At 56.5% G+C, this 25,945-nt stretch overlaps 1 protein-coding gene and 6 non-coding genes across 7 annotated transcripts; 5 read left to right on the top strand and 2 right to left on the bottom strand.

Moving 5' to 3' along the window:
- Positions 1-598: 598 nt before the first annotated feature.
- DHX37 (DEAH-box helicase 37) lies at positions 599-15,677 on the top strand. Its single transcript, XM_087828806.1, has 27 exons — positions 599-704; positions 2,042-2,208; positions 3,095-3,207; positions 4,262-4,667; positions 5,033-5,181; positions 5,443-5,535; positions 6,125-6,221; positions 7,067-7,180; positions 7,457-7,558; positions 7,738-7,852; positions 8,099-8,194; positions 8,412-8,494; positions 9,184-9,328; positions 9,676-9,752; positions 9,974-10,206; positions 10,518-10,629; positions 11,063-11,169; positions 11,268-11,456; positions 12,054-12,178; positions 12,280-12,396; positions 12,888-13,060; positions 13,677-13,791; positions 13,936-14,073; positions 14,269-14,363; positions 14,458-14,531; positions 14,914-15,011; positions 15,166-15,677. The coding sequence occupies exons 1-27, from the start codon at positions 599-601 to the stop codon at positions 15,249-15,251; spliced, it is 3,525 nt and encodes a 1,174-aa protein (XP_087684932.1). The 3' UTR covers positions 15,252-15,677.
- Positions 15,678-16,914: 1,237 nt separating this feature from the next.
- TRNAA-UGC (transfer RNA alanine (anticodon UGC)) lies at positions 16,915-16,986 on the bottom strand. Its single transcript has one exon. It is a non-coding gene; the product is annotated as a tRNA-Ala (tRNA).
- A 228-nt stretch (positions 16,987-17,214) lies between these two features.
- Positions 17,215-17,286, top strand: TRNAD-GUC (transfer RNA aspartic acid (anticodon GUC)). The gene has a single exon. It is a non-coding gene; the product is annotated as a tRNA-Asp (tRNA).
- A 1,087-nt stretch (positions 17,287-18,373) lies between these two features.
- TRNAF-GAA (transfer RNA phenylalanine (anticodon GAA)) lies at positions 18,374-18,446 on the top strand. Its single transcript has one exon. It is a non-coding gene; the product is annotated as a tRNA-Phe (tRNA).
- Positions 18,447-19,036: 590 nt separating this feature from the next.
- Positions 19,037-19,108, bottom strand: TRNAA-UGC (transfer RNA alanine (anticodon UGC)). The gene has a single exon. It is a non-coding gene; the product is annotated as a tRNA-Ala (tRNA).
- A 233-nt stretch (positions 19,109-19,341) lies between these two features.
- TRNAD-GUC (transfer RNA aspartic acid (anticodon GUC)) lies at positions 19,342-19,413 on the top strand. Its single transcript has one exon. It is a non-coding gene; the product is annotated as a tRNA-Asp (tRNA).
- A 2,360-nt stretch (positions 19,414-21,773) lies between these two features.
- Positions 21,774-21,845, top strand: TRNAA-UGC (transfer RNA alanine (anticodon UGC)). The gene has a single exon. It is a non-coding gene; the product is annotated as a tRNA-Ala (tRNA).
- The last annotated feature ends 4,100 nt before the right edge of the window (positions 21,846-25,945 follow it).

The raw sequence follows: 25,945 nt of genomic DNA, 5'->3' as shown, positions 1-25,945 counted from the left end.
ATGAGTTAACGCTTTTAACAGGAAAAAAAAAAAAGAGGTGACATAATATTACAGTTCTGTTTGCAAGATAATTACAGGATTCAGAAAGTGTATTCTTTCCGAGACAATGTGATGTGTAATGAGAGTTTAAAGCTTAAGCAGGTGCCTTCTTTTAGTTCTTCCGTCCCTGGAGTGGAAATACTTAGTGCCTCTCTAGGACACAACTAATGGGTGTTGCAAGAATACCAGAAAATGCAAATGAGAAGGGAAAAAAGGCAGAGAAAACGTTTCTATTCGGGGCGGGGTTATGTCTATAAAGGTGGCAGAACACTCTCACTCCCAAACAGCCAAATTAATATTAGTAAATAATCCAGATTCAGGGGCTGGGACTACGCCAAGCGCAAGCAGCCTGGGTTTAAACTGCACCTGGTCTCCCTTGGCCCCGCCCCGCCCCGCAGGCCCCGCCCCGGCCCCGCCCCTCCGGGCAACGCGTTAGTCCCAGCTCTCGCGAGAGCGCAGCCCGGAAGTTTTCCTCCTGAGTCGCGGGCCGGGGACCCACGTGGGCTGGGCCGGGGACGCGCCGCCGGTGAGCCGGGCGGGCCGAGCGGGACCGGGCGCCATGGGGAAGCTGCGCCGGCGGTACAACGTCAAGGGGCGCCAGCAGGCGGCCCCCCGCCCCGCGAAGGGCCCCCCGGAGCCGCCCCCCGTGCTGCTGGAGCTGGAGGGTAAGGCGGCCCGGGGGCCGGGCTTCGGGAGACGGGCCGCGGGCCCCCTCGTCCAGGGCCCCCCGCCGGGGGGGGGGGGGGACGGCTGGCCAGTGGGAGCTGGAGGGCTCCCGGGTGCGCCCCGCTTCCACGACCCCGGGCTCGGCGGCCAGAGGGCTCCCCCTGTAGGGCACTGCCAAGGAGGGGGGCAGTGACATCTAATTTTAACTGAATTTGGGACGGTGCACCCTGGGGTTTCCCTCGCGTGGAGTCCAGCCCTAGCCTAACATCGGGGGAAACTGGGGCAGGAAAGTAAGTTCACGTGGCCTGATGGCTTCGATGACATGTAATCTCCTTGCCCTGAGTTTGTGGTTTGAACCCAGGACCTGTGCCTGCTCAGCCCCAGGCTGCTGGACACTCCTTTTAGCAGGAGCGCCTACTAAGTGCCAGGATCTCCTAGGAGACTTAAGGGGGGGGGAAATCCCTGCCCTGACAAAGTTAGCAGCTCCTGGGAGGAGACAGGCAAAGGCAAAGTTGTAAAACATACACGGTGTCGTGGGGATGTAAGTACTAAGGAGATAAAGCAGAGGGGCGGCTGGGCGAGACGGGGTGCTGCCTCGCGTGGATGGGGAAGGCCTCGCTGAGAAGGCGTTGAGTCAAGACCTGAAGGCAACCAGAATGCTGAGTGAAGGTGAACTTTTAAAATGGGGGCCAGGCCCTGGCTGGTGTAGTGCAGTGGTTGAGAGTCAGCCCATGAACCAAGAGGTCACAGGTTCAAGTCCCTGTTGGGACACCTGCCCAGGTTGCGGCTCCATCGTCGATGTTTCTCTCTCTCTCTCTATCCTTCTCCCCTTCCACTCTCTCTAAAATCAATAAAAACATATTTAAAAAATAAAATCGGGAACAGGATCACCTGATCGCTGAATTTGGGTCTACATGGTGTACTTTCAGACTGTGACATTTAAAAATAGATATGATGCAAACTCAGTACATCATAATATTATTATGAGAATTGCTTTGATCTCATACACCCACTGAGAGCAGGCCCCCACTCTGGAGGACACGCTGTTACAGTGTGTACCCCCTTGTTGAGACCCCCTATTCTTTCCCCCTACCCGAGGATGGAGACACCCTGGCTCACAGCAGGGCCTGACCTGTGGCAGGTGTCAGATGGGAGTTGAGTGAACACGTGAGGGACTGGGCCTGCACCCCCATCCTGTGTGGGTGCTCAGAGGGGACTCACACAAGGGGCTAGAGGGCCCCAGAGGAAACCAGTGTTAACAGGGAACCCTGGGTACTGCCAGCATCTGAACTCCCTGTTCCCCAGAGCTATGGGTCAGGCACACGTGTCTTTTCAGATAGGGACACGTTGAAAGGATTCGATGCCAGCAATGCCCTCGTCCTGCCCGGGAAGAAGAAAAAAAAGACCAAGGCCCCTCCACTGCCCAAGAAGAAGAGGCCTCTGACCAAGAAAGAGCGGAAAGCGCTGCAGAAAATCCTAGAACAGAAGGAGAAAAAGACCCAGGTAGGCCCACCCCGTCGGGGTCTGCACACGGCTCCAGACCAGAGGGAGACCCGGGATCTCAGTCCCAAAATGCCAGTAACAAGGAGAGACTGAGGAACCCTGATCTCCGGGCCTCACCGATTCTTGTTTGACCTCCTGTCAAGGTCACCCCGCAGGGTGCTGTGTCTCCACCAGGGGTCACACAGGTCACAGGTCTCCTGTTAGTGGCACTGACGCGCATTCCCCAGAGTACTGGCCATCTGTGTGTTCATATAAAACCCTGTGCAGTACTTTTTCCTGCTGCTCTGTACCTCACAACCAATTTTTTACTGCTTGTGAAAGATATGCATAGAAGCACATGTGAAATATGTATATTTTCAAGAAGAATAAAGCAGAAAAGCATGAATTACTTGCCGGGCGGAAGAAACCAATGGTCGTGTGCTGCTTTATTCAAGACAGCGTGTTATGATATATTGATGCAGAGAGAGCCTTGTTTATCCAACCCCAGGCTCCATGAGGGAGTGCAAAGCAACCCCAACCTCACACATCTCACATCTGTTGGCGTAAGAATGCCATGAAACGGTGCAGTTGCGATTTGCGGTTTTCTTTTTATGTTTTGGTCGATTTTAGAAAGGAAGAGAGAGAGAGAAACGTCAATCAGTTGCCTCCTACATGCACCCCAAAGGGCTGTGCCCTGACTGGGAATTGAACCGGCGACCTTTTGGTGCACCGGCAACGCTCCAACCAACTGAGCCACACCAGCCGGGGCTGCAACTGTGCTTTGACCTTCGGTTTAAAAAGGCTGTTGGTGTGGGCCATGCTGAAGTTTTATGTTGAGTCTCCCTTCCTTGCAGAAGAGGGGTTGGGATGCCTCCACGTGTCTAAACACACCTGTGTCCTTCCCCAGCGTGCACAGATGCTGCAGAAACTGAGTGAGGTCCAGGTTTCTGAAGCAGAGATGAGGCTCTATTACACCACGTCCAAGCTGGGCACTGGGGACCGCATGTACCACACCAAAAAGTGAGTCGGCCGCCCCTCCTGAAGCCTGTCCCTCACCGGTGACGGGGTCTCCCTGGGGGGGAGCGTTAGGAGGAAACACATTTGTGGGGCCTACGTGCTGTGGGTGGAGGCTCTGGATGCTGCTAAATACCCTGTAAGGCACAGGTGTTCGCATCCAGGGTGTCAAGATCAAAAATCAAAGTCTCAGCCCGATTCGCTCCTTCAGGAGGCTGGAGAACCTGTTCTGAGCCTCTCTCCTAGCTTCTGGTGCTGGCCAGCAGTCCTTGCCATTACTTGACTTTTAGAACCCCCCACGTCCACCCCAGAGTCTGCCTCCGTTGTCACAGAGCATCCTCCCGGCGTGTCTGTGTCTCACTTTCCTTCCGAGGGCTCCAGTCACTGGATTCAGGGCCCACCCTCACCCAGTATGACGTCATCATCTTTACATCTGCAAAGACCCTGTTTCCAAATGAGGTTCCGTTCTGAGTCTGCAGTGAACATGAATTTGTGGGCGGTGGACACTACTTGAGCCAGTATAGCCACATATAAGAATCAGGAGATTCCATGTTCAAATCCAGATTCCCACCTGGTCGTGAGCAGTTGGACGATTCGACCACACGTACTGCTGGCATTCCAGCAGGACATCTGGCTTCAGGTGGAGCCCCTGTGGTCCTGCCCTAGGCCCCGAACTCACTGCCGTCTCACATCGGCTCTCTCTGCTCATTGGGTTGGTGCCTGCCCAGTCCCCATAAGCATTGCTGTTCATTTGACGACTGCTTACTAAATGCAAACTAGTCCCGGGCTCTCCTTAGTCCTGGGGACAGAGCAGTGCACCAAAAAAAATAATAAATGCGCTTCCCTTAATGGTGGGGCAATGGGCAGCAACCAAGCTAGTGCATATATGTCTAGTGCTGGTGAACACTAGGCAGGAGGGGATGGAGGGAGAAGGGGAGGCGTTTCAGGAGAAGTCCCTGAGAGGTGAGGGAGGGAGGGGGAACAGCAAGTGCGAAGGTCCTGAGGCGGGAAGGGGCATGGCCTTTGAGTCCTGGCGTCCGATGAGTGTTAGAATCCACAGCTGCCTCAAGTTCGTCCCAGGGCCTTTGCGTCTGATTTCTGGCTCTCCCGGCAGGAAGGCTGATGAGGTGACGGCCCAGGGCCCGGAAAAGATCAGCAGCCTCAGTGGGGCCCGCCGGAAGCGCCGCCTCCAGGAGTCAGAAGAAGAGTCTGAGTCCTCAGTGGAGTCTGAGCCCGATGAGGCCCCGGACCCTGAGCAGGTGGAGGCTGGTACAGAGATGATGGCCCTGCGTCTGCCACCAGCTCAGCCGGGGGACGTAGGGGAGAGCCCGGTGCCCAGTGGTCCACCTGCTCCTGCCGGGACTCCTGCAGCTCCTTCAGCTTCTCTGGCTGCAGCCTCCTTTCTGCCCAGGCCCCCCTCAAAGCCCGCCGTCTTCATACCTGTGAACCGCTCCCCGGAAATGCAGGTCCGTGGCTCCGGGTTTGTGATGAGAACTTGGGCCGTGCTGTGTGGTGAGGGGTTGAGGGCACAGAGGGGCATCCCTGCAATTCGGGCAGGTTGTCTCACCTGTGCCACACCTGTAGACCCCCAGCAGTGATAGCTGAGCTCCGGGGGGGGGCTGCTCCGCACAGGCCAAGCTGTCCCTGAGGACGTTGGGTCTCGCCTTCTAAAGGACCCTGCTCACGTCTCTATCCCCCCTACCCAGCTGTCTGGGCGCCATCCACGTGCCAGTTGCCCTACATAGTCTCTGTTGGAGCAGAGTCCCCTCATCCCTCTGCCATTCTGCAAGGGATCCCCCCATTCCCCAGCGCCAACTTCCTCTCTCTGCAGGCAGAGCGCCTGAAGCTCCCAATTCTCTCTGAAGAGCAAGTGATCATGGAGGCGGTGGCCGAGCACCCCGTCGTCATTGTGTGTGGCGAGACGGGCAGTGGGAAGACCACGCAGGTACCCCAGTTCCTCTACGAAGCAGGCTACAGCAGGTGGGTGCCCCCATGTGACGGTGGAGGTGCTGTCCCCAAAAGTCCTTACAAGCTTGGGCTCCCGGGGACCCAGTCCTGGCCCTGCCGTTTGCCTGCTGTGTGGCTCTGGGCAAGTTGCTTGATGTCTCTGGGCTTGTTTCCTTAGCTGTGAGGTGGGGACATCATTGCTCCCGCTCCCCGTGGTTGTCATGCCAATGAGATGGCTGAACACGTGTGGAGCACTTTGGTCAGCTCCTGGCACTGTGTCCTTCCCTCCCCCAGTGGCGACAGCATCATCGGCGTCACGGAGCCCCGGCGAGTGGCTGCCATGGCCATGTCCCAGCGTGTGGCCAAGGAGATGAACCTGTCCCAACGGTGAGGGCTTGGGCCCCGGGGGCAGTGTGGAGGGTGGTCCTCGGCCTTGCCCAGGGTCAGCTGTCTAGGAGGATCCGAGCGGTGTGGCAGGCCCTCGTCCATCCTGAGGGTGCTGGGCTGGAGGGTCACGTCTGTGTCTGACCACAGGGGTCTCCTTGTACAAGAAGGTTCTTCTGTACATTGGACGGCAGAACCCTCCTGGGCAGGGGGCGTGGAGCTGAGACAGGCCAGCAGCCAGGTCCTTGGGCTCACCTCACAGTGTCCTGCAGTCTGTGTTCCAGTTTTCCTGGCTGTGTCTAGAAAGATTTTATAGTTGGTCAGACAGTCGGGCTCCAGCCAAGGTCCTCTCTCATGTTCGGTTGATGTGCTCTACAGTTGCCATGAGGGCTACCCTCCCCTTCAGACAGGCCAGGGAGAGTGGGCAGGCGGGAATGTGCCTGCGCCTTGTTGGGGACATTGGGGTCCCTGCCCTTGGCCACCTGCCTGCCCACTGGGGCCAGACCTTCTCCACTGCCCGCCTTGGAGTAGCCATAGGGCTGCAGCCCCAGCCAGCTAGACCTCTGAGGGACTCGCCTGCCCTGTCCCGCAGGGTCGTCTCCTATCAGATCCGCTACGAAGGGAACGTGACGGAAGAGACCAGGATCAAGTTCATGACAGACGGTGTGCTGCTCAAGGAAATCCAGAAGGTGGGTCACTCGTCTTATTTAACAAGATGAGGCCTGTGTGTGCATGGAGTTAGCATGTCGCCCTGGATGGGAGCCACTAGTGTGCCTACTGTTGTGTGAGCTTGGGCAAGTTACTTAACCTCTCTGGGCCTTGGATTCTTTGATCTGCAAGCTGGTACCTTCCCCGTGTAATTGTTTTGCAGCAGAAATTGTTATAATGTGTGAGAGCCCCTTAGCACAGCACCTGGTAGACGCTTGTTAAACATGAGCTCGTGTTTTTATTACGATCTGATTCGCTGACGTGGGCGTCAGCCAAATGCATACGGCGCCTCACTGGCTGTGTGACATCCCCTTGGTCATGCGAAGTCAGAGGTGATCCCTACTTGCTCTGCCTCAAGGCCAGCCAGGGTCACTCAGGAAGGAGGCTGCGAGCTTGGTTTGGGGACTGACGGCCCCTTTCTGTGTGGCATGCGTTGGTCCAGTTGCCCTTGGTCGCTGCCCAACATCTCATTTCCAGTTCCTGCCCTGTGCACCCCGCAGGTATCTGCAGTTGGTAGCTCAGATCTCATAAGCAGTAGCCGCCCTTTCTCTGCCAGGCCCCCAGCCCCTTGCCGGGTACTTTACAGGTAGTCATTGTCATCGAAACTGCATCAGGACCTGGTGAGGTGGTCCTGCTGTGCCCATTGTACAGGTGAAGGAACTGAGGCTCGGGGAGGTGAAGTCACAGGCCAGGATCCCCCAGACTGAGTGCCCCGGGATCCATGCCTGCTACCTAAGGGGCTCCTCAAGTGGGAGTTTGGAGTACGAGGTGATGCTGGGGCCCGTCCGGCCTGGGCTGGCAGGTTTCACCCACGCCCCCCCCCCAGGACTTCCTGCTGCTGAAGTACAAGGTGGTGATCATCGACGAGGCCCACGAGCGCAGTGTGTACACGGACATCCTCGTTGGCCTCCTCTCCCGCATCGTGTCTCTCCGGGCAAAGGTAGGCGGGACTAGGGTGCCAGAAGCCCCCCTCATCCCGAGGCCAAGGCTCCCACCGCCCCGGCTCACATCCCGCCATTGGAGCTCAGCTTTGGGGAGGTTAAGGGCCCCCTTTAACCAGCCACCCCCCTGGGAGAGGCGGATCCTGCTGTCAGCTCACTTTTCCCACTTTTTCTGGATCTTGGCGACCAGAATGGGGGCTGAGAGAGGCTGGGAGGGCAGGGGTCCCCGCCCAGGTGGCCGAGGGTCGCTGAGCCTGGTGTCCTGTCGTCCGCAGAGGCTGCTGCCGCTGAAGCTGCTCATCATGTCCGCCACGCTGCGGGTGGAGGACTTCACCCAGAACCAGCGGCTCTTCCCCGAGCCGCCCCCAGTCATCAGGGTGATGCCCCGGCCAGGGTCCCGGGCGGCGGGGGTGCGGGACCCTGTCGGCCTCAGCAGGGAGGGCACCCTGGTAGCCAGGAGGTTCCTAGGCACCAGACCGAGACCTTCGTGGTCAGAGTTCAGGAAATGGGGGGACAGAGCCCAGGCTCACGCTCGTCCCTTGGGCGTCTGCTGCAGGTGGAGTCCCGGCAGTTCCCGGTGACGGTGCATTTTAACAAGCGGACGCCACTGGAAGACTACAGCGGGGAGTGCTTCCGGAAGGTGTGCAAGATCCACCGCATGCTGCCCGCAGGTGAGGCCCCACTGGGAGCCAGGCCATGTGCCCGGGCATGGAACGGCGGGTCCGACTGTGACTGGAATCCCAGTCCCGGCACCCTCAGCCCAGGAGGTGGCTGCCGGGCGCCCGTCCGTGACGCCTGGCTTGCCCTGCTCTTCCTTGCACCGGCTCTCTCTCCGACCAGGGCTTGGCAGGTGGTTGTGGCCAAGTCCGCGTTTGCCACCTGGATGAAGGGTTAACGGGGCAGCCTCCTTCCCGCAGGTGGCATCCTGGTGTTCCTGACCGGGCAGGCGGAGGTGCACGCGCTCTGTCGCAGGCTGCGGAGGGCCTTCCCGCAGGACCGACGCAGGCCGCCAGGTAACCGAGAGGCCGGGTGCCCAGAACCCTCTCTTCCCTGTGTGAGCCGCACCTCTGCCCACCCTCCTGTCCCGTCCTGTCCTGTCCCCCAGTCTCCCCCCCCGCCCCTGATAAAGGCTGTGGATGCAGTGACCACTCTGCACGGTGTGGGGTGGAGTCCTGAGAGCCCGGCCCTGGCCACAGGCTGGCTTCCCCCTGACCCGCTCACCGGTTCTAGGCCAGGAAGACCAGGAAGACTCAGTGGCAGAAACAAGGAAGTTTAAGAAGTCGCGGGCGAGGGCGCGGAAGGCCCAGGCGGCGGTAGGTGGAGGGGCTGCGGGGCTCTGAAGCTGCCTTGTCGGCCGGTGGCTCCCATAACCCACCCCCCGTGGCTGCGTAGATGGAAATTCCATTAAAGAGGCATAAAGTCAAGATTCACTTCCCTGGTCCCATTAGACTCATTTCGGGCGCTCGGTAGCCACCCGTGGCTGCTGACGACCGTATCGGACAGCATGGGAAACGCCCGGACACACCTGCCGTGCAGGGATGCCTGTGGGAGGGGCTGCTCCAGGGGCTGCAGGGCCAGCTGCGATGTGAAGGGCAAGGTGCCCTGCGCTGCGTTCCCGGAGGAAGCGTCCGGGGAAGGCCGGGCCCCGAGCCCCGGAGCAGTAGCGTCATTACTGAGTGGTCACTGACCCACCCGCTGCATTTGCGACGTGCCAGGCGGGGCCCCGCGTCCTGTACATCTGTCAGCTAACGACCCTACGATCATCCCCTGTGTGTGTTTGTTTTTTGAGGCTTTTATTTTTTTATTTTAAGTTTATCTTTATTGCTGAAAGTATTACAGGTGCCCCCCATTCCCAGTGGTTAGATGAGAAAACTGATGCACAGAGAGGTCGCGTGGCCTGCGGTGGGGGAGCTGGGCCACGCCTTTGTTTTTCCTGCTCACGACGCTCGTTTCCACATGGGGCCACCTGCGACCCGTGGCCCTTACGTCTCGTCCTTCGTAGACGTTACCCAAGATCAGCTTAGACTGTTACTCTGTGCTGCCGGTGGGCGAAGATGCCGAGGACAGGGAGGCTGAGATGGGTGAAGAGGAAGCGGCCCTGGGCTCGGACCTGGACCTGGACCTGGGGGACCACGAAGACAGTGGAGGTGTGGCTCCTGCATGTGTCTGCACGGCTCATTCACTTAGCCCTGGATGTGTCTGTCCCACCCCCAGGGGCTCCGAGTCCCACGCTGGGACCTCGAGTTTCCACTCCTTACCAGCATTGAGCCCCGAGAGAGCTGGAGGCTCTGGCTGCTCTGTCCCTGCTGTTTCCTGAGCTTCTGAATCTGCCTGGCACACAACAGGCCCTTGGGGATTTGTTTTGTTGGTTGTAACGGGGTGCCACCCCCAGGCTAGGTTTTGCTGGGGGAGAGCAAGCCAGGGCGCTGGGCAGCCTGAGGCCGGCGCCCGCCGTGGGCGTTGAGGGTGCCAGCGGGCCTGTGCCTTCCCGCAGGTGAGCAGCCGGACGCCTCGCTCCCCCTGCACGTGCTCCCGCTCTACTCTCTGCTCGCTCCCGAGAAGCAGGCGAAGGTAACGGCGTGGCCCCGATTGTTCACCCCGTTTGGTGTTTGATCAGCATTTAGCTGAGAAGCGTCGTGGCTGGAGGCCAGGGGGAGGGCTTGTTCACCCGGTCACCTCCCGGCCCGCACAGCCCGCTGGCCTCGATCTGCCGGAAGCCTCCTGGCCCTGCCCCCACGCAGATTCTTTCCTGGTTCTGGTGTTCTATTTTGTTGTGTCTGCCACCATCCCAGGTCTTCCAGCCTCCCCCAGAGGGCACTCGCCTGTGTGTGGTGGCCACCAACGTGGCCGAGACGTCCCTCACCATCCCGGGCATCAAGTACGTGGTGGACTGTGGGAAGGTCAAGAAGCGGCATTACGACCGAGTGACCGGCGTGTCCTCCTTCCGCATCACCTGGGTCTCCCAGGCCTCCGCGGACCAGCGGGCGGGCCGTGCAGGCCGGACAGAGCCCGGCCACTGCTACAGGTGGGCACCCCAGGGTCTTCTCTAGTGACGTTGGGGCCGCTCTGCCGCAGCCGCCCACCGAGGAGCTTGAGAAGGGGGCCCCACATCCTGTTTCTCTCTTCCCCTCCCTTCCCCTCTCTCTCTAAAATCGGTCAATCAGTAAAATCTTCCCCAGTCCCCACGAAGCAGCTGCTAGCTTACCCCATTGTGCAGGTGAGTTAAGAGGCACCAGGGGACAGACCCCTGGCCGCGTGGGTCCCGTGTCGGGTGGTTCGGCTGCGCGCCTCCTCCGTTAACTCGTGTTTCTGAGTTGCTGGGCCTCCTGTTCCCAGGCTCTATTCATCTGCGGTTTTCAGCGACTTTGAGCAGTTTCCACCCCCTGAGATCACCCGGAGGCCCGTTGAAGACCTGATCCTCCAGATGAAAGCTCTCAACATCGAAAAGGTCAGCTGCAGCCCCCAGCCTGCCGTCACCCCGCCGAGCCCAGTAGCGTTGCCCGGCCGCCTGGGGCTCCCCACCTTCTGGGGCCCCCACTTTCCCAATGCTGGGCAGCTTGAGCACCTGGGGAGACAGCTGCCTGGAAGCCACGCCAGGCAGGCAGAGGCCCACCCACTGCTCACTGTCCTGGTGGCTCACAGAGCATTCAGTAGATGTCCTTGAGTGAGCCGATGGTATGACTAAGTGAAGACGGAAGCCTTTGGGGTTCCCCTGCCACACGGACTCTCTTAAGCCTGGGGCCCCTTTCTGAGTGTCCAGGCCCCTGTGTTCCAGGTGACAGGAGTGGTGCTCAGGACAGGCGTGCCTCGCTCCCTCTTGAGGTCACTGGGCTATCCTCTCGCATTCACGTCTGTCCCCTGCTGGTCTCCCTTTATCCCAGGTCATCAACTTCCCTTTCCCAACCCCACCCTCCGTGGAGGCCCTGCTGGCTGCTGAGGAGCTGCTGATCGCGCTGGGTGCCCTGCAGGCACCCCAGAAAACAGAAAGGTAGCCGGGGTGAGCTGGGAGCCCAGATCCCGCCGCGTTCTTGGTCCTCTCCCCTCCCCTGAGCTGACCCGCGTGTTGGGGCCTCCACCGTCCTCTAGGATGAAGCAGCTGCAGAAGTCCCGGCTGAGCTGTCCCATCACCGCACTGGGCAGGACCATGGCCACATTCCCCGTGGCACCCCGCTACGCCAAGATGCTGGCGCTGAGCCCACAGCATGGCTGCCTGCCCTACGCCATCACCATTGTGGCCGCCATGACCGTCCGGGAGCTGTTTGAGGAGCTAGACAGGTTGGGGCGCCGGGCATTGGGGAGCCTTGCTCAGGCTGATGGGGGCTTCCCTTGGCTGAGAGGCGGCCTGGAGCCCAGCCTATGGGAGAGTAACTGGCTGGTCAGGTGGCCTCGTACGAGACCCTCATGCTCTCCAAGCCCTCCAGCCTTCTGACTGCTGCAGGGTCTGTTTTATTTTATTTTTTTAATGTTTTTATTGACTTTTTGAGAGACAGGAAGGGAGAGAGAAATAGAAACATCCATGATGAGAGTCATTGATCGGCTGCCTCCTGCACATCCCCTACTGGGGATCGAGCCAGAAACCCGGGCATGTGCCCTCACTGGGAATCAAACCAGCAACCTCTTGGTGCACGAGGTGGCACCCAACCCAGCCACACTGGCCGGGGCTGGATTGTTTTTTTCTATTGATCTCTAGAGTGCAGTCGCTGGGCTGGACACATGCCTGTTTTTTATCTTGTTGACTGCCAGAGGTGAATTTTGGGGTGAATTTTGAGCCAGAGCCCAAGACCTTAATCATGTTAGTGACCCCGCCAGGCATTGTCCCTGTCCCTGCAGCGCTTGGTCAGGGCAGTAGCCGGTGATGTGTTGTGTTTGCAGACCAGCTGCCAGTGACGAGGAGCTTGCTACACTGAAGGTCAAGCGGGCCCGGGTAGCCCAGATAAAGAGGACCTGGGCTGGACGGGGGGCTTCCCTGAAACTCGGGGACCTCATGGTGCTACTGGGTATGTGCTGGGTGTGGAGGGCGATGGGAGGGGCCAGGAGGGTCAGACGGGGCCAGGTGGGGCAGTTGGGGTGGGGGCACTGAGAGCTCCCTCTTCCCCAGGCGCCGTGGGAGCCTGTGAGTATGCAGGCTGCTCGCCCCAGTTCTGCGAGGCCAATGGGCTGCGCTACAAGGCCATGGTGGAGATCCGGCGTCTGCGGGGCCAGCTGACCACCACAGGTATGGCTCCCACGGCGGCCCCCGGGGCTCCCTGGGTCCCCGGTCCACAGGCAGCTGTGCAGAGAACGTGAGAGTTGTTTTTAACGTTGAGAGTTCTGAGCTCCCCAATTATCCACTGATTTCAGTTTTGCTAACTCACCCACTCGCTAAAATGTGTTCATAACCCCAAAACCAGTGCTCAGCGCCTTTGAGGTCCTTCGAGGACACGCACGTGCTCTCCCGTCAGGTCGTTTCTCAGTCTCCTCCTCTTCTTGGCCACATCCCTCTTGTCACCCTCTGTCCCTGGCTCTGTTCTGGGCCAGCTGCCCCTGAGCCCCCTGGGGGCTTTGTCCTGAGGAGGGGGGCAGAACACAGCTGTGGGAGGGCAGCTGGTTCTGCCCTGCCGGGGCCTTTGTCTCCCCGTGGCCTGGGTGCGGAGGCGGGAGCCTTCCACAAGGTCAGAGAGAAGCTGGCGCTGGGCCCCACGTCCTCACGCCTGGCTCTCCCTGCAGTCAACGCCGTGTGCCCCGAAGCCGGACTCTTCGTGGACCCCAAGATGCAGCCACCCTCCGAGAGCCAGGTGACCTACCTGCGGCAGATCGTGATGGCCGGCCTGGGCGACCACCTGGCCCGCAGGGTCCAGAGCGAGGATCTGCTGGACGACAAATGGAGGAACGCCTACAAGGTTGGTCACCAGTGTGGCAGTCACTGTGCCCAGGGCGTGGTCAGGACACCTGGCAGGGAGCAGCGAGGGACCCGGGGGGTCTGGGTGGGCCTGTCCTCAGTCACGGCTCCCACCACAGAACCGGGTCACCTGTCCAGTGGAGTCACATCTTCCCTTGGGCATCAGCTTCGCCCCGACTTTATTTTCATAACCACTTAATTGAGGTATAAACCATGCACCAACAACTCACCATGTGGAAGTGTGCAATTTGGTGGTTTTTAGTAGATACACGGAGCTGTACAGCCGTCCCCACGATCCGTTTTAGGGCATTTTCATCCCCCAGAAAGAAACCCCACACCCCCTTTATCAGTCAGTCACTGCACTTTCTCCTCGCCTGCCCACCCCAAGAGTCCACGCTCAGCCTCTGAGTTTGCTTATTCCAAATAATTCACGCAAATGGGATCCTGCAATGTGTGGCCTCTCTTGCCGGCTTCTCGGGTCGGAGCCAGCACGGTGTCTCAGGGCCGTGGCGTGTCGGGGCATCGGAATCTTCCCACGGCCGAGCCCCGTCCCATGGAGCAGGTGCCTCGCCAGGTGCTCCTGCGTCTCCGGGACTCACGCCCTGCACCCTCTCCAGACCCCTCTCCTCAACGACCCGGTCTTCATCCACCCCAGTTCCGTTCTCTTCAAGGAGCTCCCCGACTTCGTGGTCTACCAGGAAATTGTGGAGACCACCAAGATGTACATGAAAGGTAGCAGAGCTGGTGGCCGGCCCCTCGCCCCACCCGCCGTGGCTCCGCCGAGCTGTGTCGCCGGGACCCTGGTGGGGAGATCACCCGAGCCCCTCCTGGCAGCAGGGCCCACTCTAACCCCGGCCCTTCCCTCCGGGGCCCCAGGAGTCTCAGCCGTGGAGGTCCAGTGGATCCCGCTTCTGCTGCCGTCTTACTGCCAGTTCGGCAAGCCCCTGGAGGAGCCGCGCCCTGTCTACTGCCCCGAGAAGGGGCGGGTGCTGTGTCACCGGGACAGTGTGTTCTGTGAGTTGGGTGCCTCCCCGGTGGCCTAGGGCTCTGGCGCACACGTGGTCTCAGGCCCTATGCTAGGAAAAGCGTGTGTGTCAGTGGTGTCACCCCAGGCTGCCTGTTCCTTTGTGGGTGGGGCCCAGGGTTCAGGATTTGACTAGGGAGGCTGTGGGGATCCCTCCCGGCCCCTCACTGGCTCCAACCCTCCAGATCGCGTTGGTTGGCAGCTCCCCGCGGTCCAGGTGGATTTTCCCGAGGGCCTGGACTGCTACAAGCACTTTGCCCGGTTTCTGCTGGAAGGACAGGTAGGCAGCCAGTGGCGCCTCTTGCCCCTTCCTTGATGTCGTGGGCGGGAGGTGAGCTGGGGACCCCTCACCCTATCCTGTGATCTCTCCTCAGGTCTTCCCCAAACTGGCCTCGTATCAGGGCTGTTTGCTATCCAGCCCCAACACGATGCTGAAGACGTGGGCCAGGTACAGCCTTTCCTGGCAGCAGCGGGGCAGCAGGTGGTGGTGGAAGGTGGTATTAGTCTCCTGGGCCACAGTAACAAGTTACCACCAGCCGAATGGCTTAAAACATCAGAAATCTGTTCTCATAGTTCTGGAAGCAAGGCTGTGAGCCAGGCAGAAGTCCGGAGGAGGGTTCTAGATGGGATGAGCAGCATGTACAGAAGCAGGGGCGGGTGGATCAGAGGCCCTGAAGGTCTGAGTGGGGGGAGGTGGGGTCGGAGAGGTGATGGCGTCTAGACCCTTTGTTGGAGGGAAAGGGACCCTTCACCCTCCTGGGCAGGGCTGGCCTGGTGGTGACCAGCCTGTGGGTGGCGTGACACCTCACGACCCACGTGCCTGCCCGCAGGCTGCAGCCCAGGACAGAGAGCCTCCTGAAAGCCCTCGTTGCTGAGAAAGCCGACTGCCGGGATGCCTTGCTGGCTGCTTGGAAGAAAAACCCCAGATGTGAGTGTGACCAGGACAGGTGCCCCCTGTCCAAAGGTTGGGTGTGGACGGGATGGGGGTTGGCTGCAGCAGCCCAGGGTTGGCAGGAAGCTCTGCCCTGCGGTGGGTGCCCGGGCACAGAGCCACTCTGACACTGTCGTCCCGCCCCCTGCAGACCTGCTGGCTGAGTACTGCGAGTGGCTCCCGCAGGCCATGCATGCCGACGTCGAGAAGGCCTGGCCCCCCACCTCTGACCGCTGACCCAACGGCTGGCCGCAAGGCGAAGGATTGGGCTGGGGACAGAGGGGGATGGCAGCAGCCCCTGTCTGACATGGTCACTCGCCCCTGGAAGCCCTTGGTCATTGTGGCCCATTTTGGACACCGCTTGCTGCCACCCTGGGCAGTCTGTCCCAAGGGTGACTTTGCATAACTATTTATTGCGGGGCAGGTGGTGGTTTATCTCCCACGCTGGCCCCCTTTTTAAACTCGCTCTGTGGACTACATTAGTCCCTGTGGAGGGGTGACTGCAGGTCCGTCCTTCCTTCTTCACGGGTGGGATGCACCCTCCATAGCAAGATGGCCCTGAGGCTCCATGCCCTCTCCTGTGGAGGGGGCACAAGGAGGGGCATCTCCCCCGATGGTGAGCCCCCTGCCGGCTGCTTTGCTGTAATAAACCTTGGCGTAGAAGTCCAGTAGTCCTCCTGAGTCTCTGAATGTGGGGTGGTCTGGGCCCCCTCCGCCCACACACGCATGCCGCTCACCCGCCGGTCAGTGATGGCCACCCAGCTCCGTGAGCCTGCTGGGGCAGTTAAGTGTCTCTCACTTTACCTGGGTGTTTTTCCTAAATCAGTTTGTGCTGATACCACAGTATAAATTCCAGAGTTCCATAATATAAATACATAAGACGACAAAAATATGTTTAATATTCCAAAACTATTCACTTCCCCACAGCCTGGCGGCTAACTCCAGTGTGCCCCCAACTAGGTCTCCACTTGTCTCTCTCTCCCACATCCAAGCCACTGCAAGTTCTGTCACTGTACCCCCAGAATTTGTCCAGGGCCCCCTCATGCTCCCCACGCCGCGCCCCAAACCCTCCTGGCCACCTCCCGCATGGACCAATTTTTGGCTTCCAGTGTCCAGCCTGTGGGCCCATGGTTTATTCTCCACATGGCCGCCAGAGGGAGCCTTTAACCCCCAAATCTGGTCATATTCCGAGTACATCAGGCCTTCCGGTGTCCTCCAGTGTCTTGGAAAATTCAAACCCCCGCTGCCTTAGTTCTGTAAACCCCTCGCACAGGGTTTTCTTTCTATCCCTGCAACACAGGGCACACCCCACCCTCTCAACCTCAGGGCCTTTGCACCTGCCATTTCCTCTGTTTCTGCAGACAGGCACCCCTGCCGGTATCTCTAGCAGGCCCCCACACAACCTTCCCTTCGCCTCCATCTCATCATGAGTCTTCATAAAACACATCACTACTTGGTTATTGTTAGACCCCTGAACTGAAGTAACCAGTGCAGGGGGGCCGGGAAACCTTGCCAGAATACTTGAACCCTACCTGGGCACGCACAGTAGGTGCTCCGTGTGTACACATTACCTGTCCTTAGGCACTCAAGGGTCACTGAATGAATGGCCAGTTGCAAAGCCTCCCTGGAAATGCAGTGCTTTCCCAACTGTTGATGGCTCAAATAACCAGGAATATGTGTTTAAAAGTGAGCACTGCTTCAGCCCCTCCCATCTAACTACTGCACCCTACTCTCCCACGTAGGGAAGGGGCATCTGTGAATAGGTCCCAGGGGCATTTATTGGTGGAGCCCCCTCCAGTGGAACTTCAGGTCTGTTGATGGCCGGGGAGGACGGGGTTCTGGGTCCCCTTCCCTGCTAGGCCTCCCCACCCAGTAATCGATTTAGACAGGAAAAAAAAAGTGGAGATGCCGGGGATTGAACCCGGGGCCTCATACATGCAAAGCATGCGCTCTACCACTGAGCTACATCCCCTGGGCTGCCCTGGCACCGCCTCGCAGGGAGCCACGTGTTGTCCCCGCTGGCACAGGCCCCTCTCCGTGCGTCCAGCGTGTTTCGCGGGCTGGGGCAGGTCTTTCCGCCGCGGCCGGAGCCTCCCACCGGGCGCCGCACCTGCGGAGGCCGCACCTGGAGCAGGCAGGTGTGGCGGGAGGACCGGGCGCGTCCATGTGGGCCAACGAGGAGGGCGCCCGCCAGAGCCCGTCCTCGTTAGTATAGTGGTGAGTATCCCCGCCTGTCACGCGGGAGACCGGGGTTCGATTCCCCGACGGGGAGGCCGAGAAAAACTTTTAAGTGCCTGGTGGTGCGTACACGCCAGGCCTCTCCTCCCGGCAGGTATCCCTTCCCCCAAGGACACACAGAGTGAAGAACGCTGGGCTCCTGCTCAGCGGGGGGCTTGACAGGGTCCCCATTATTTACATAACGTGTGATTTATAGGGCGTCTCCCTCCCCCCAAAATGCATACACACTTTGGATAATCACAAAGGCGGTGTTTATTAAAATACATTTCACTTTCAAAATTGAGCTATGGACTGTTAAAGTGTGCATGCATTTTGGGGGGGCATCCTGTGACCTCCCAGACTGTCTCGTGACTGGGTTTGTGGATGAGCCAGGGGGGTCCTCAGGTGCTTGGCAAACACTTATCACCGTGGGCGGTCTCCCCGCCCACCCGCTTCCCAAAGGGCAGGGAGGCAGGGAGAGAGCCAGAGCCGCCCCTGGGTGCCCACCTGTGGATTTCCCGGCGCCTTGAAGCTGAGCAGGTGCCCCAGGTGTGGTGGCCATGCCTGGAGGCCGGGCCTGGGGCGCTCAGTGCCCCAAGGAAAACCGCGTTCAGGCCTGGGTGTCACCCGCGGGCGTTGGCGTGCTCAGCATCCCCTGCGTGGGGAGCTGCACCCAAGGGCCACCTGGGTGCCTTTGCGCAGAGAAGCGGGAGCTCCGAGCCAGGTAGGATTCATCCATTCGCTCGCTCGCTCGTTCATTAATTGACAAATATTTATGGAGCCCGTGCGCTGTTGCAGGCGCTCTCCCAGGCCCGGAGGAACATTCAGCGGGGACCCGGCCCGACGGCTTCCTCGCGCCTCCTGGGTTTGCCATTCCAGCTGGGGAGACAGCGTGGGCCGAGAAAACACCCCCTAAGCTGACCATAAACGAGAAGGGGCGCGGTGGAAGGCGTGATCAGGGAAGGCTGCCCGGAGGCGGTGGCCGTGAAGGACGCGACGCGGCTCTGCCCGCGCGGGCGGGGCGGGCCCGGCAGGAGCGGATTCGGGCCGAGTTTCGTCGCCGGGCACCGGGTTCTCGGGCGCGTGACGCGCGGCCGCGAAGGAAACCATGGGGCGGGAGGAGGCGCGCTGCGCTCACAGCCGCCGAAATAGCTCAGTTGGGAGAGCGTTAGACTGAAGATCTAAAGGTCCCTGGTTCGATCCCGGGTTTCGGCAGCTCTCCTTTTTTTTTTATTTTCTTCCTCCCAAGGCGGGGAGTGGAAATAAGCAAATAAATGAGCTTTTCACAACTAATAAAAGGGTTTTATTTCTCTGTTGAAAGCAGCTCCGAGCGGTATCCCCCAGGAGCCGGAGGGGATGGAGGCTTCCCCCAGGGTCCCATGAGGGGGAAATCCAACAACAAGAGCTCGGGTCTCCTGGGCTCGTTTCTTTCATTTCTTAAACGCTGATTCATCGGTGCACGGTCGTCGATTGTTCCTTAATTTTTGGTTCCCGTGTATTAATTTCTGCTCTCCGAACGCTCGCAGCGAAATCAAGAACTGAACAGTGTTGTAGGAAAAGATAAACGGAGTAAACCTTCGGGGCATGTTAATAGCTCAATACCTTAAAGGAGAGACTTTATTTTTATTTTTTTATTATTATTTTTTAAATGTATCTTTATTGTTGAAAGTATTACAGAGGCCCCCCTTTTTTTCCCCATTGCCCCCCTCCGCCCCTCCCCAAGCCCGTCCCCACACTATTGTTTGGGTCCATGGGCTATGCATATATAAAAAGACCAAAAAAAAAAAAAAAATTTGTACAAAAGGTGGAGATGCCGGGGATCGAACCCGGGGCCTCATACATGCAAAGCATGCGCTCTACCACTGAGCTACATCCCCCGGCCCCCGAGGCCCGCGGACACTGGAAGTCGCGCCTTTCCTCCACTCGCGCTGGTTTCTTCCTTTGTGGGTGCTCGGGCGCCCCCCAGATTCCGGCGGGTCCCTCCGCGCCCCCGCGGGGCCCAGCAGCCGGGCGCTGCAGGTGCTGCAGGCGCGAGGCCGCGGGAGCAGGTGCCGCAGCCGGCGGCGCTGTTTCTATAGGGACCGAGCCGGGGGAGCCCGAGCACGGCCCGTCCTCGTTAGTATAGTGGTGAGTATCCCCGCCTGTCACGCGGGAGACCGGGGTTCGATTCCCCGACGGGGAGAGCACATGACTTTTATTTTATTTTTTTACAATCTCTCTGTATTTTTTCATTTTTCCTTTAAAGATCTAATTCCTAGGGACATCTGCACTATTTTCAACAATAAAGATACTTTTTTTTTTAATCTAATTTTTTGTTTGTTTCTTTCAATTTTTTTTTTTTTTTCAACAGATCGAATTCTTCAACTTTCATAGAGATTCCTCTACCCATCTCTGGAGGCGTGAGCTTGACCGCCAAGCGACACTCGGGTGATGCGGTTGTCTGTCTACTGCGTGGTCCCACGCATGCCCTAGTTTCCTAAGTGTCCCGTGGGTACAGGGCAGGACAAAATCATTCTCGCAGGGACGCATTATTTTCCATTTCCTGCATGCCCGGGGCGCTGCTGTAACGTGTTCGGTTTACATCATGGTTCCCCAGAACAAGACTGTCGACTTCTCCGGCCAGAAATTGCGCGTTGGGCTGCAAACATTCCATCACGTGTGTCTCCCTCTGGCCCAGAGGCTGGCCCTCAGAAAATGCCTATGGATTTGAGTCAGGAGGGAGGGTGACTGAGCAGAAAGGTTTTCTAGTCTTAGCCCGGCTGCAGACTCAGCTTCCTGAGTACAGCACAGCTCTCATCCTTCCCAGTCTCCTAGTCTAACACTGGTTAATTTATTCACTTATTTTTTTCAATTCATTCCACAAGTATTTACTGAGCACTTATTATGTGACAGGCACTGTTGTAGGCACTGGGGAGATAGCAGGACAAGAGGACAGAGGATAGAGGACAAGACCTTGCCCTCCTGAGCTCACGAGCTAGTGTGGGACACGGACAGATAGTAAAAAACAAACAGGTTTCAAGCGTGATCAATGCTATGAAGAAAAACAAAACACATCAGAGGGGAGACAGGGAATGGGTGGGATTCATAGGCCCCTTTGGAAAGGTGGCCAGGAAGGCCTTTCTGAGGACCTGGACAAAATAAGAGGGAGCAGATCATGAGAAGATCTGGGGAACAGCTTCTAGGCAGAGGGAATGGCAAGTGCAAAGGCCCTGAGGTGAGGAGGAACCGGCATACCTGAGGGACAGCAAGGAAGCAGGTGTGGCTGGTGTGTGTGTGCCCTGAGGAGGAAGGAAAGGAGGAAGGGATGACTGGGGACCAAGGTGACGGGACGTTTTTGGGAAGTGTTCTTCCTATCACAGTAAGTTTCCTGCCTGAAAATCTCAAGCACTCCTGAGAGGACATGCGTATAGCCTCAGTTTTCTGCCCTCTCCTTGCCCACAACCTATTCCTTCACCGCCAAGTGGCACCTCGATGACCCAAAAGACAGTACACATTGTGACTTCTGTCCCCTGGTGTGCCCCATAAGCTCCCTGGGGAAGAGAGACAAGCCCTTGACAAGAGACAGGGGGTGGCTCTTTGCAGGGGTGTTTTTGCAAAGGGCTTCCTTCCTCTGAGTTTCAGGCGTGATTCTGGGAGCTAGATCTGTGTCATTTCAGTTTGCTGCTTTTATATTCAGAAAAGTCCTTTCGGGAGGGGGAAAAAAAGTCTTCAAGCAGATGTGCAGACCCTACAGTCACTGAAGGTTGACATGGTTTTAAAAGACAGAAAACCAGAGGCTTCTGGGTGGAGGTACAATCAGGGACAACACCCTTTTTTTTTTTAGTAAGAATAAACTCTTTCATTTTCATACCCTTGCTTTCTGTTTGTGAGGAGCAACGTTCAAGAATAGGTCTGTTTCCAACAGAATGGTGGTCAGCGGGGGGGGGATGGAAAGGGTAAGTGGGGTCACATGTGTGGTGACGGAGGGAGACTAGACTCCTGGCGGGAGCACACAGGAGGGTGTACAGGTGTGACATTATGAAGTTGAACACCTGAAATTTATATAATGTTATTAACCAACGCTACGCCAATAATTTAATTTAAAAAAAAATAGATTCATTCCCAGCACCTCCACCAAAAACAAATAAACAAAAAGGTCCCTTTGGTTCCTTGGTTCCAGTATTAGCTAGACTTTCGGCTGTAAGGTTATAACAAACAGGCCTATTGGGGGTTTGTTTTTTTTCAAAACATTAACACTCATTTACTTTATTCTTTTTCAGTGTTTTATTGATGGATTTCAGAGGGGGGAGACAAACATCAAATTGCTGTTTCACTTATTTATAGTCATTAGTTGTTTCTTGTATGTGCCCTGACCGGGGACTGAACCTGCAACCTTGGTGTATCGGGAGACGCTCCAACCAACTAAGCTACCCGGCCAGGGAGACACTTATTTAAATATATAAAATTTATTTAGAGAAAAATAAAATTTACTTAGAGAGAAAAAAAAAAAATCTTAAGATTAGACTCTAGCAGAGAATTTCAGGAAACCAGGGAGCAAGGTCGGGGGATGTAGCTCAGTGGTAGAGCGCATGCTTTGCATGTATGAGGCCCCGGGTTCGATCCCCGGCATCTCCACTCTCTTTTGCTTTTGCTTTTGCTTTTGGTTTTTAAACCATTCTTTCTGCCCTGTTCATCACTAAAGCACCAGGGAGGCTGTCAGTCCTCTGGTCACTGCCTGGACGCGAGGTTTTCACAAGGGTCTCGATCTTTCCTGAAGCCTTTAAGGGTCCAAATGTACTTTCACTGGAAGAGTCAAAAGGGAGCCGTTTGGAGAAAATGTAAAGGAGACGAAACCAGACGTGATGACGGGAAACCAGAGCAACGCTGAGCAGAATGACCCACGAGGGAGTTACTGTACCTTTCCCGGCATCTCGATGCCCTAAAAAAGGCCTGGAGGGCCCTGACTCACGCCCGGCGCCACAGGGTGACCTGGAAGTCCAAGGTCTGCGTCTGAGCTGGCCTGCCCTTCGCCTGTGCTGGCAGGAAGGCCCGTTTTCAGAGGGAGCCCCAAAAGGGAGCTGGCATCCCCAGCACCCGGGGCTCGGCCCCTGCTCCACCAGCAGCAGATCACGGACGCACGAGTGAGTGAATGAATGAATGAATGAATGAATGAATGAATCGCACATACTGTTTATACCTGCACACTGTATTTTATCACTAAAAAGAAAAGCTATGTTTTACGGAAAGAAGGGGCCCTGCTGCATCCTGCGAGTTCAGCTCCTTGTCTGCAGTAATGATGGAGCCTCAGCCGCCGAGCTGTCTCATCTGGCTCCGGCTCACGCTTTAAATCACGAAGACACCGCACCGTAGGCCTGGGGAGAGGCTCTTTACAAAGCCTTCGCTCTGGAGATGAAATCCCTGGAGCGGGTGGTGGCTGGTCGGCGGCCGGAGCTCCTGTCTCTAACAGGCTGCGAGAAGGCTACTTCTCCCTCAGCCTCAGCGAGGTTGTAAGAGAAACAAACAAACACAAACAAGGTCGGGAGTTATTTCTAAAATCCTGAGGCTTGACACGAAACTAATGATGTGCTTCTGTCTCACTTCGTCGCTTAGAATGAATATCTCTAATAGCACAATGATACGGGAAAAATACCCTAAGGGGGGGGAAAAACACAGGGCTTGTGCTGGGAAGTGGAGCTTGCTAGAAAAATTGTTGTGAATGTGTGAAAAAACTATATTTTTAACAATAACATTTTATTTTACATTTTTAAAACAAAACAAAACACCACCACAAAGTCCATTATAGGAGGCACCTAGAGTAGTCAAATTCCTAGAGACAGCAAGTGGGACGGTTGCCAGCGGCTGGGAGAACGGGGCAACGGGGAGTTAGCTGTTTGGGGGGTACAGAGTTCGGTCTTGCGAGATGAAAACCGTTGGGGTGATGGTCGCTAACAATTCCAGTGTTGAAGGGTACCCCAAAATATGCCCCTCTGATAGAACTTTGAGATGAAGGCACTTGAGAAACAGCGAAGGCAGGGAGAGTCTTTCACCGAATCCCCTTATCTAAGGACAGAGCCTCCAAAAGGAACTGTGAGGTCGCAGGCCCTTCCCGCGGGGAGTGTCACCAACTAGACTTGTCACCGGAGGGAGACTAGGGGCGGACGCCAAACTTTTATCACAAACGATCGTGTCTCCCATCTATTCTACCCTCCCATTTATCTTCCCTAAAAATTATTTACTGCCCCCCTAAAAGGCCTAGATTCCTCTCCCCCTCTCGCTGTGGTATTTAAGCCTAAAATCTCAGCCACCTCTTCTAGCTACTCAGCTCCCCCAGGGGATCTCCCAAGTTATACAGCATCCAAGTTAATAAACTTCTGGGATTTTCTCCTAGTTACTCTCATTACAAGGGGCCCTAAGAACTCAGAAAGGTGAATTATTTTTCCTCTCTTACAATAACGCTCGGCACTACTGAGCTGTACACTTTAAAAATAGTTGAGACGGTCAATTTTGTTAAGCGTCTTCTACCACAATTATTTTTTTATACAGCCCCCGATAGCTTAGGCGGTTGAAATGGGTAATTTGCAGAAGCTGGAGCAGTCGTGTTCTGCCTCACGATGCAAATGTACCGGCGAAAACAGGAAAAAGAACAGAGTCCCTTGGACCGCTGTGTGTTGCTTTTTTTTTCTTTCCTGTGTTTTTTTTCCCCCTTGAGCTGCAGATACCCTTGACTGCCCTGTATGGTTATATAACCTATGACAAAACAGGCAAACCTTTCCAATCCAGCTGGGGGGGGGATGTCTGCCGGTCATTGTGTTCTCGAACATTCCCACGATGCTGAGTTTTAAGTCCCATACAAGGTTGTAACCTTCAAGGGAACTGAATCCTGGGTACGTGGGGGGGCGGGTGGCAGACCAATAGGCACCAGTCCAAGCTCTGCCCTCAGCCCCCCCCTCCTGCAGCACAACACCCGGCCCTTTGTGAGCTCAGCTCGGCATGTGCACAGCGTGCCCGCCAATCAGGCCCCTGTTGCTGGGCCTGTGTCGCTCTCCCATTTGTGGCAGCTCCGAAGCCACTGTTTCTGGGGCGTCTGCAAAAGGACGGATCTGGGGGGGGCGGGAGGGGGGGGAGGAAGGAACCGAAAATGGATCCAGTGACTCATCCTGCTTCTGGCACCTTCTAGCGTGCTGCATTCTAGGTCAGGGGACTTTAGGGTGAGGAGCGTGACATGAGGCCTGATTCCTGAGGACCCAGTGGGGCACTGGACCTCAGGAGCCCTGCTCAGCAAATAGAGCAGCCGTTGCCACCAGGACAACGACAAAAACCCCGTCGACCAGGGGTTCTGAACATGGGCATGACTGACATCTGGGGCCAGGTGACTGTGTGTTGCAGGAGACTGTCCGCGGCAGGGTGTTGAGCCGAATCCAGGGCCTCTACCACTGGCTGCTAGTGGCACCGTTCCCCATGGCTCCCCAGTACCCCACCCAGTTGGGACGACCAAAGCAGTATCCCCAGAAACTGCCAGCATCCCCAATCCCTCCTGGTTGAGAACCCCTGGCCTATACAGAAACATCCGTCACCTCTCTTTGGGGAGGTCATTTTCTCTCCTTACCTCGGTGCTCTTGGATCAATGTTTACTTCTATTTACTGGAACAAAACACACTGTTGGGCTTCGGTTAGGGAATGCGGGGGGTATTTCAGAATTTTTTTTCTGCCCACCCCCTTATAATCACATTGTTTTTCTCTTTGGAGATAACCCTGGGCCCAATGCCCACCTCTGAGTGGGTCTCCTTCCTCCCCTCCTCTCCTCCCTCCCCGGCCTCTGAAATCAGGGCTGTTTTTCCTCTCTACCTTTGGACTCTGAGGAAAGCTATGTCTCAACAAAGCGCCTGACTCAGCCTTTAAACAACATTAATCACAAGGCTCGCAGCAAAACAACAGCCGAAAAAAAGCAAACACAGGGTGTGGTTTGGAGCTGGGCCTGGTCACCTTAGAATCTCCACTGTTCCTCTAAAACCTTCCAAACTTCTTGAAATTCAGGAAGAAATAACCTTATAAAGAATCTCAATGTTTTGTTCCTTTAAAACCTCTCGCTGGAAATTTAGAAAGAAGTGATCTTTGTAGAAATCTCTATTGGAAGTCACTGGGGTCTCCTGCTAACCGGAAAAATGACCGTTTATCCATTTTAACTCCCCAGTAATGAGTTCATTCTCTTTGAAAAATGTTAAAAATAACAGAGGGTAAAGTCTATTTTCAACTGCTCAGACCTTTTTCATAAACACAAACATACATTGGCTGCCAAACAAAATATAGTTTTGTTTTGGTTGGGTTCGCATTTTAAGCGTGATGTTGAAATAATATAATGTTTACCGTATAAACCAGGAAGGTAGTCTTTTGTTAATGGCAAAAGTTTTTGTAGTCGCTTGGGGATTAGGCCAGGGGAATGGGCCCACGGTTAGTCATTTTTTTGCTACTGCTTTAAAAAAAAAAATTTTTTTTTCTTCTCAAAGGCCTTATACAGGGTAGAAATGAAAATACGCCCTTTCTTCCTCATTTTCAGGAGTAGGAAAAGTTTCTAGAAGAGTCCAGAAGGAAGAGTGACTAAGGAAATGAGGACAGGAGGGGGACTTTTTACTGCAGGCTTTTAAAAAACCTGTTCTACATGTTCACCGCGTTCATATATCTAAAAGCACTTAAAACTACGCTGCAGAAATGACGCATAAAGACCCCAGAATAGGTCA

Source organism: Miniopterus natalensis, chromosome 20 (assembly GCF_054644295.1).
Source record: "Miniopterus natalensis isolate mMinNat1 chromosome 20, mMinNat1.hap1, whole genome shotgun sequence".
NCBI lineage: Eukaryota > Metazoa > Chordata > Mammalia > Chiroptera > Miniopteridae > Miniopterus > Miniopterus natalensis.
This window is presented reverse-complemented; position numbering and strand designations above follow the sequence as displayed.